The 10,775-nt window shown below is 35.1% G+C and overlaps 1 protein-coding gene across 1 annotated transcript in view; it reads right to left on the bottom strand.

The window, feature by feature from the left end:
* The window catches only part of LOC124367285 (transducin beta-like protein 2), a 62,214-nt gene extending 53,619 nt beyond the window's left edge, over positions 1-8,595 (bottom strand). The window contains exon 1 of the mRNA XM_046823999.1: positions 8,298-8,595. Within this exon, the coding sequence (XP_046679955.1) occupies positions 8,298-8,465 (168 nt within the window). The 5' untranslated portion in view covers positions 8,466-8,595. The remainder of the gene's footprint in view (positions 1-8,297) is intronic.
* Between the last annotated feature and the right edge of the window lie 2,180 nt (positions 8,596-10,775).

The raw sequence follows: 10,775 nt of genomic DNA on the forward strand, positions 1-10,775 counted from the left end.
TTCCAATTAATTTATTGCTCTACTAATACATCGTAGCATATCATAAAATCTATTATAAAAGTTTTTTGTTTATTTTAATGCGTTTTGGTAAACAACGTTATTAGTTGTATTATTTGGAGCATAAATATAAAGGTTCTTCGGGTTTCCGACTCTTGAGCAAGCGACGTATAATTGACCGTGCGAGAAACATGAGGGTTTCCAGATGGATTCCTGCGACGTTAAGTGGTTGTCCTTGTACCTCATTAATCGTCATTGCGAACGCAAGTCGAACGGGGAACTGAAGTCTCTTAAATTCAAACATTTGTGACACGTTGTAAATGTCAAAAAATGTTTGTTTACATAGAAACGTCAAAAATATTTATGTTTACTTAGTTACTGTCAAAAATAACAACAATTTTTTGTCGCATTATATATGTTTACAAAGAACAGCTGATTAAAAATTTGAAAAGACTCTTTCACTTAATAACATATGTTTGCTGCAATGCATTTCTTACGGGTATTTCTGTAACCAGTGGGGCGGAATCCTGAATCGGGAAAGGGATAAAAAGTATCCTATAACCTTCTACAGATCAAGACGAACAAATTAAAAAAAAAATTAGGCGAATCCGTCCAGCCGTTTGTGAGTGATGCTGTTACACACGAACAGTTTCATTTTTATATATATAGATAATGTACAGATAGATAATAAAATAGTAAAATTAGAAACAAGAAATAACATTAAAAAAAACTTGTATTTTTTTAAATTTAATGAGTAACTTTTAGATGCCAATTAATTGTTGTATATAATTCAGGAGCATTACCCCGTAAAACAAAATTTCCAGTTTATGGCAAATTACAATATGTTGTAATTCTACACATATGAATGGTAGAAAGGGTTGATTCTCATTGTTGTGATATTTAACTTAGCTGTAAAACTGATAAGTTCCAACTACCAGCGTTTGGTAAGTCATGTTTGGCTGAATGTTTAGTGTTACCACAATCACTGTGATACCAGTGTTTTGTATTATAAACTGATACCTGACACGTTCCATTGTGTGTGTGTGTGTGAAGATATGGATGTAATCAAAGCCTGCTTACAAACACTGGTAATAAACAAACCTATATTTTCCTGATACATGTGGAACCCTATCACACCTTATCACATATCAACAACTTGAGGAGGAGGGGGGAGCACTGGAAAGATAGACTAAAATTGTTAAATTTACAAGAAAAGCATTTAAAGAAACTATTGTTTTTAAAAGAAATTTTTTTTTAGAAGTATGATTTTTTCATACCTTATAATATGATTTACCTGTCCTATTAACAATGTAAACAATAATCAGTAATTATAAAAACTTTATATTACGTTAATTTGTCATTAAATTTCCAATTAGTTCTGATAAACTTCCACCAATTCATTATAAAGACGATAGTACAAATTGTTTTAAATACGTCACAGTATTTATAAAAATATAAAGAACAATAATAATTGTATGGCAAAATTTTATAACTCTGCTTGCGATAAAAAAATGTTCTATTTACAACTTGTTAACTGTGTGTGTGTTTGGTCGCAATATAAACAAAAACAACATCTGTTCTATTTTTAGAACTGCTAATCAATAGTGAATCAGTTATGTTACTAACACTCCAATCAGTATTACACAATTAATTATTTGACTGAATTAGAATTTTATTTGTGGATTATTCTTTCATTAAAGACTCTTTCTAGTACAGTATATCCGTTTTTATTATAATTGTACATAATAACAAACAATGTCACATATTGTGAAACATAATTTTAGTTTAAAAGTAATTTCTTTTCTTTAGTATTATAAGTTTTCAAAACATGATTACACAATTATTATGGCTGTAAAAGAAATACACAATAATTTAAAATTTATTTCAAGAAGTCTTTCAGCATCCAAGAAGATCCATCGTTAGGAGTCTTGGATGATGAAAGGCCCTGTAAAATAAATTTTAAATGATTGCACAATTGTGTATTTCTTTTACAGCAACAGTTTGTATTCCAATAAGAAAAGCTCCTCCTTCGATGATAACACAAATTTATATCCAGTGGGGATTTTTGTACAGCCATAAATTAGATAAGGTTTTTATTTCCTGTCCTTTTTTAATTTTATTGGGGGAAGGACCCAAGTACACTATAATGTACCTGTATAAAAAATAAAATTGTGGTTTTCAATTTAAATATTTGTTTCCGGATCACCCGAGTTTTTGAGAGGTTTTGACTAAAATGTTAAAAAGGCCCTGTTGTGTGTTTAGGTTTCGGCCATTACCAAAACAGGAAGGTTTTTGCCAAATTTGGCACACTGGTTTGACATTGAACATCTGGATAAGTTTTCATATCTTGAAACATTGTAATACTTAGTTTGATAATAACTAAATATTATATTTAGATTTAACTGAACATTTTATATTTTAAAAATGGATATATTAATATATTAACTACAAAAACAAGTCTCTGATACATTGTATATATTTTGCCATTACCTTATCAAATATAAAATAATAGTTGTACTGTAAAAGGTCGTATAGTTTACAATACACACACACACAGCTCTTTACATTATTTTTTGCCACATATTTACTTATTAAATTTTACGTTAACATGATTTTAATATTTTTACTTGTTGTTATGAAATTATGAAATATTTAAAGAGTTGATCGGTTTTAAGAACTAACAATGATGTTGAAATATAATTATAATCATTGGTATATGATTTAATAAAAATGGTAGAATTGAGGAAAATTACTATTAAACATACTGCGCAGTATTTACAATAATAACATAAAACTGACCATAAAGTCGTATTATAAAACTGATAGTTATAATGTCTTACATAGGAGTAATATCAATACTGTATACTGTAACTATACAACTGCTTTTGTTTAGTTAAATATACTAAGAGATTATTTTTATATTATTTGAACCATTTTAAATGCCAGTTTCTGGTAGCTGGTTTGGAACATGAGGATTGCGCCCCACACGAGATTTTGGTGCCCCGTAAGTTAGTAGTAATTTATTGAAAAAAGTAAACTTTTTCCAAAATATCAAAGTTTATTTTCATAATTTTAAGTACCATATGACACATTAGTTAATACACAGAAAAATATGACAATAATTATGAAATATTTATCAACATAACAAGAATGACGAAATAGTAAAAACTTTTAGTTAAATTTCAAGTGTTAAAATTGTAAAATCACAACATTTAATACAGAGTTTACACAAAAACATGAATTCACATTATGTATAGTGTAACTATAATTTTAAAGTCAACATTTATTATTCCAGTAAAAAAAACTGGAAATATCCCGGTCAAATCTCATGGCCTCAAATCTTTGATTTTAGAGTATTGACGTTGTTATTCTTCTTGCAGTTGGCTAAAGAATAAAAAATACATAACAAGTTTTAATGGTTTCAGTAAAAAATAATAAAACAATAAATCCGTTTTTACACGATCTCTCTTTGTAATTATACAACTTCACACAAATTTCTACTATTCCTTTATCCCCACATATAGAAGGGTTATAGAAGACAGCAATATTATGAAAAAATCTGAATTTTAGTTTTTCTTAGAAATGTTTATTGATCCTTGAGTCAAGAAAAGTAGTTTTAGAAATGTTTGCCTGTACATGTATGGATGTACTGCAAAGTGCCTTGTGATGACTGATTGTTATCATATCTAGCATGGGGTAAATAAAATCGTTACACCCCGAGTTTTTCACCTAATGAATAATTAAGTTTTTATAAGATTTTTATTACAATTGTTTTAAAAAATATAACAAATATTCCTTGAGAAGCTTACTAAAAATGGCAAAAACCAAACATCCCCAACATTCTCTTTAGAAACTTTAAAAAAATCAATTTTTGATAAAGCGTAATTTGAACTGTGATAAGAAATTATAAAAATCATTTGATTTTGATGAAATTCTCATCAAATAATTGTAATTTACTAATATCTCAAGGCGTTATCGATGAGAATATCTTTTTTTACAATCTTCAAGATTACAAATAGTGTCAAAGAAAAATACAAAATCAGGGAAATAAAGTTTTTTGAAGCAACTCTTCAAGCGTATAGAATGGTCGATGTACAAGCCATACATGTAGAGCTGTCTTCAGTTCCTTTATCTTTTGGGCAACAGTTAGGGTGGTGGCAGGTTGTAGAGCTTCATTCCCATGTATGAAGGTTTCCGCTCGTATAGCCTCAGAAGATGTGAACTTGGAGGTTGGAGGTTTCAATAATCTAAAGTGAAATAATAGTGAGAATCTTCAGAGATTTGAAGACTTCTCAACAGCTTTCAAGAGGTTGGAGGCCAGCCAGTGTCCTAATACTTATCTTTTGTATGATAAGTAATCGTTGAAGATCTGCAGCAGAAGTTTCCGCCTCAAGCAGGTAGACCATATCGGAGGTGGGATTTTAAAAGGGAGAGGTAAGTTATTTTTGCTGTTTGTAAACTACTGAGGGAAATTATCTGTTTTATAGCAAGGTGACTAGTGTTGAGTTTTTTTAATAAGGTTGTTCACACGATTAGTCAAATTTAGGTCTGTATCTATTGTTATTCCAAGGAATTTGAACTGGGCAACAATACTGGCATCAGGAATAGCTGGGACTTCTGGTGCTCTCCTTCCAAAAGTGATAGGGTTAGTCTTTGGTGGGATTACAACAAGATCGTTTCCAGAACAATACTGGATGGGCATGTTAAGGGCAATATAGGTTGAGACAGCAAGGTTATCTGCAGAACATTGATTCAGGGACGAAGCAGTACCATCGGCATACACAAGAAAAAGTTACTTAGGTGTAATTTTCTTTCAAACATGGTCATGAATTTGCCATAGTAAATTTTTTAGGTGTTACAATACAGACGGATCTAAATTGGGATAACCATGTAGAGTCAGTTGCAAATAGTTTCAGAAGGAATTTTCATGCTTCGGCGATTAAGTGGAAGAATCAAATAATTTTTTGTGTTCAACTCCAAACTTGTCTGGGATTGCCATCAAGTTGTTTTTTTTTTGGCAGAATCAACAATGTGATTGTTTGTTGGTTCCTGGTCACGAGGGGATCTTTGGAAACAAAAGAACTGATGCCCTGGCCAACTTGGGCTGCTCAGCGTCCAACATGAAGGGGCCTCCACCGTTTCACGGTATTTCTAGGTGTGAATCCTTTGGGGCTGTCTCGAAGTGGATTCACGATGAACATGAAAGGAGGTGGAGCGAGCATCCGGGTCTGAGAATGAGCAGAATGGTTCTACAGTCACCTTCCCCTTAGGGTGGCGTCTGACCTTCTCTCACCAAGTAGATTGTTGTCTTCTCGGGTTATGGGTCTCATTACGGGACATGGTCACCTGAGGAAGCATCTTCACAGAGTCGGCATCCTTCGGGAGGATCCGCTCTGTAGAATGTGTGATGAGCAGCAGGAGACTGCTGAACACCTGCTCTTTGACTGTCCTGCAATAGCAAGGGAGTGCTATGCCATCCTTGGTACAAAGGCATTGAATTTCTCCAGGAGGGCCTGATCGGATGTTTTATACATTGTGTTATACATTTTGTAACATATAACGATGGCAAATATCCAAAATCTTACTATCCATTAAAACCTTCCATTTCAACAACAACCTTTAAACAAAGGAAAAAATCAATCGTTTAATTACTTGCATTTGGTTGTAAATAAAAATGTAAATCTTCACAGATCCTTATGTATCAACAGTATATCATGTTATAAAAAAATACAATCAAATTATTGTTTTAAAGGCTTGGCTGTTAAAGATTACATATTTATGATCTAGGATTATTAAATGGTAAGTTTAGAGCAAGTATGATAAATAACATCTTAATATCTGCTATATGATTCCTGCATTTATCATTATCTGGTAATCACTATCTAATCAGTTTTAGTAAATTACAGCACATCATATAATTATTTCAGATTGTGGGGTATTTCGGATAAAACTAAGCATCCAATATAGATTCATACAGACAGATAATGGCCAAATATATAAAATTTTGGTGACCTGTTTCACTCCAGCATATACAAATGAGGACATCTCCAAAATCCATATTTATATCACAATGAATAATTATAATTATGATTCAAGAATTACCCAAATTCTATAGATAAACATGTTAACAAATAAGATTTTTCATTAGTAACAAATTATAATGTAGCAAGTAAGTACAGTATTGAACACATATTTCTGTATTAAATAAATGAGTATTTTTCAACAAATTCTGAAAGTCTTTATATTAAGTAGAGAATATGCAAGTAAGTTTATATTAAGTAAGAAGAGGATGACGAAGGCTACTCTGTGAGAAGATACGGAGGAAATAAAAAAAGTATAATCAGTTGTTTTTCAGTAGAATTTGAAATATATTTAAATTATGACAGAAACACTTTAAGATGGTGCAATTGGTGTTCACACGTATTAATTTTCTTTTAACAAAAAAAAAAAATCACAGATTTTTAAGTTGCCTTTCTTGAAGATAAAAGATATACTCATAACAAAATATGCTTGGTCATTTCACAAGAAAGTGCAGGCACTTAAAGAGTATTTGGGGTTATCTTGTAATCTGGTACACAAAAAGAATGGCTGAAGATAAGATATTATAAAATGTTTACAGCATGTATAAAGAAAGAAGATTAAAGAGACATGTTTTTGTTACAAAGAATGTGATTTGCTTACTATAATTTTTACTGTAGAAAATGCAAATTTTTTAAATTAAATTAAAAAAATAATGCTTTTTCTAACGTCATAAGTGATTAAAGAATGTAATTATTTATACACATATTGTAAAGATTTACATTCTTATCTTCAGCCATTATTCCTCAGGCCTAATTATAAAACTTTAATACCTATCCTATAATAAAACAGTTTTAAAATTTTTTAGTTTTTTAATCTTCAAGGATTGTTAATAATGTAATGTAAATAATCTTTAAGGATTCTTAAAGCAAAGTTACTGTCAAATTAAATTTAAAAAATATCTAACCAAATCCTGATTGCCCCAGCTACTGGGGTAAAAAAGTAAAATGATCACTTTTTTGGAGAAATCCAAAATCAATTTTGTACCCAAAAGGAAAAATTGTGGCTCTCTATCTTCAATGCTGTTGTTCTAGTAGGCAAATATTTTACGGAGCCACTTCTACTTAAAAGAAAAAATAAAAGTACTAAATCAGCTATTAATATAAAATGAATTTGTTACCTAAAAATTCATGGAGGGTCTTAACAGTGTCAATTTAAACTAATAACAAATGTTAAAACCAATTAATTGTACGTCTTCTATCTTCATCTTACCCTACATATCTTCCAAGAGCCTTTTGCAGCGAAAAGATCTGGAGTTTCACCCTATATGGACTTAAAACACTTTAACACCTTTATTTTTGGTCATACAAGTATGGGAGATGTCTCGTAGCAAAGATATTCTTAATAATACACACAATTAATACATATCCAAATGCTTTTTACTTTTTCTTGTAATGTGGATACTTTTGAACAGTTGAAATGGTGAAAATCAGCAACTTACAACAATTTGAGATTTTTACTGAACAGCTCTAAAATTTGTTTGGATGCGTCCAAACCATGCCTTTAAACAATCAGTAACACTACGTTTCGAGATCTGCAATCTGATCTCTTCTTCGGGTAAATAAAATGTTGTGTATACTTTTTTTATTGTTGCATTTTTTAGAGTTAGTGAAGTTGACACAAAACATTTTGGTTGTGATTTCTGACTTAGGCGTGCCACAACACTTTGGTATGAGTTGTTTATTTTAATCTAGTTTGCAATTATGTATTAGGTTAGTAATTTACCTGAAGAAGAGATCAGATTGCAGATCTCGAAACGTAGTGTTACTGTTTTTGTTTCCCTGAACGACGGCAAATGACTGGAAAAATCCTGTATCTTTCACAATCCTTCCATCGTCAAAAATAAACTTCAAACAAAGCTTACCTTTAAGATTATATATCTTCCGCAATTCTGACTAAACATAAGGACATAAACGTGTTTGAATTTTAGTATTAATCCTATTGAGCTAAAATGTATAACCACCACTACATCCAGCTCTTAAGATTAATTAACATGAACTTGGGAACTTCCCCGATATTTTTAAAGGCACTCAGTCAGTTCGTCAATGTAATTATAAAATTCATGCTTATTTGTTTATGGGTTATTCTTACACATGATAAAAATCCCATACTATTACCACTTTTTTTACATACTGTGGATCACAAAATATGACTGTCAGTACCAATACCATAGTTCTTATGACTGATCATGAATCATGTGTCAAAGAAAATCATGTGGTCACCTTAGGAAATGTGATGGCCTTGGATACTGCAGAGATCCACCCGTCCGTTCTTCTCGTGACTTTGTAAACCTCGAGGACATTCTCGGCTGCCCGGTTGATAACAAACGCCTTGGAATCAGGGCTCCAGCAGATGTGAGAAGCGTGGTCGAACTCGATGTTGTGCCTCATGTTCTTGTGTTCCTTGCTGGCAAAGTCCTTGGTGTTCCAGATGAACACTGCTCTGTCTGGAACAACAAGTGCGGGGTAATTAGTTAGGACCCCAGCAGATGTAGGAGGCGTGGTCGAACTCGATGTTGTGTCTCACGTTCTTGTGTTCCTTGCCGGCAAAGTCCTTGGTGCTCCAGATGAACACTGTTCTGTCTGGAACACCAACTACGGGATAAATGGTTAGGGCTCCAGAAGATGTGGGAGGCGTGGTCGAACTCGATGTTGTGCCTCACGTTCTTGTGTTACTTGCCGGCAAAGTCCTTGGTGCTCCAGATGAACACTGCTCTGTCTGGAACAACAAGTGCGGGATAATTAGTTAGGGCTCCAGAAGATGTGGGAGGCGTGGTCGAACTCGATGTTGTGTCTCACGTTCTTGTGTTCCTTGCCGGCAAAGTCCTTGGTGCTCCAGATGAACACTGCTCTGTCTGGAACACCAAGTGCGGGGTAATTAGTTAGGACCCCAGCAGATGTAGGAGGCGTGGTCGAACTCGATGTTGTGCCTCACGTTCTTGTGTTCCTTGCCGGCAAAGTCCTTGGTGCTCCAGATGAACACTGCTCTGTCTGGAACACAAGTGCGGGATAATTGTTTACGGCTCCAGCAGATGTAGGAGGCGTGGTCGAACTCGATGTTGTGCTTCACGTTCTTGTGTTCCTTGCCGGCAAAGTCCTTATTGCTCCAGATGAACACTGCTCTGTCTGGAACAACAAGTGCGGGATAATTAGTTAGGGCTCCAGAAGATGTGGGAGGCGTGGTCGAACTCGATGTTGTGCCTCACGTTCTTGTGTTCCTTGCCGGCAAAGTCCTTGGTGCTCCAGATGAACACTGTTCTGTCTGGAACAACAACTACGGGATAAATGGTTAGGGCTCCAGCAGATGTGGGAGGCGTGGTCGAACTCGATGTTGTGCCTCACGTTCTTGTGTTCCTTGCTGGCAAAGTCCTTGGTGCTCCAGACGAACACTGCTCTGTCTGGAACAACAAGTGCGGGATAATTGTTTACGGCTCCAGCAGATGTAGGAGGCGTGGTCGAACTCGATGTTGTGCCTCATGTTCTTGTGTTCCTTGCTGGCAAAGTCCTTGGTGTTCCAGATGAACACTGCTCTGTCTGGAACAACAAGTGCGGGGTAATTAGTTAGGACCCCAGCAGATGTAGGAGGCGTGGTCGAACTCGATGTTGTGTCTCACGTTCTTGTGTTCCTTGCCGGCAAAGTCCTTGGTGCTCCAGATGAACACTGCTCTGTCTGGAACAACAAGTGCGAGATAATTAGTTAGGGCTCCAGAAGATGTGGGAGGCGTGGTCGAACTCGATGTTGTGCCTCACGTTCTTGTGTTACTTGCCGGCAAAGTCCTTGGTGCTCCAGATGAACACTGCTCTGTCTGGAACAACAAGTGCGGGATAATTGTTTACGGCTCCAGAAGATGTGGGAGGCGTGGTCGAACTCGATGTTGTGCCTCACGTTCTTGTGTTCCTTGCCGGCAAAGTCCTTGGTGCTCCAGATGAACACTGTTCTGTCTGGAACAACAACTACGGGATAAATGGTTAGGGCTCCAGCAGATGTGGGAGGCGTGGTCGAACTCGATGTTGTGCCTCACGTTCTTGTGTTCCTTGCCGGCAAAGTCCTTGGTGCTCCAGATGAACACTGTTCTGTCTGGAACAACAACTACGGGATAAATGGTTAGGGCTCCAGCAGATGTGGGAGGCGTGGTCGAACTCGATGTTGTGCCTCACGTTCTTGTGTTCCTTGCCGGCAAAGTCCTTGGTGCTCCAGATGAACACTGCTCTGTCTGGAACAACAAGTGCGGGATAATTGTTTACGGCTCCAGCAGATGTGGGAGGCGTGGTCGAACTCGATGTTGTGCCTCACGTTCTTGTGTTCCTTGCCGGCTAAGTCCTTGGTGCTCCAGATGAACACTGCTCTGTCTGGAACAAGTGCGGGATAATAATTTGCTCTCTTTTCTTGAACGGCTCTGAAATAAATGAATAGGACACTTAAAAGTCAGTATCTTATTAGTCTATAGCCTACAGTCGGCAATCAAGACAGATAAATTTCATAGCAAAATCATCTATAACAATATAAGAAAGAAATGAAATTTCTTTCTTCTTTGCTTTTATTACGTTACCCAAGTCAGAAACTGACTTTTTTATAGCATAATAAAATGATCTGCTCCAAATTGAGATTGTGGCACCAATTAAATGAGAAAATTGTAGAGTGAAGTATTGCAGTATTGCCACCAGGACCTTCTTCATATTACAAGTAAACGCTTTTAACCG

This window comes from Homalodisca vitripennis, chromosome 8 (genome assembly GCF_021130785.1).
Source record: "Homalodisca vitripennis isolate AUS2020 chromosome 8, UT_GWSS_2.1, whole genome shotgun sequence".
NCBI lineage: Eukaryota > Metazoa > Arthropoda > Insecta > Hemiptera > Cicadellidae > Homalodisca > Homalodisca vitripennis.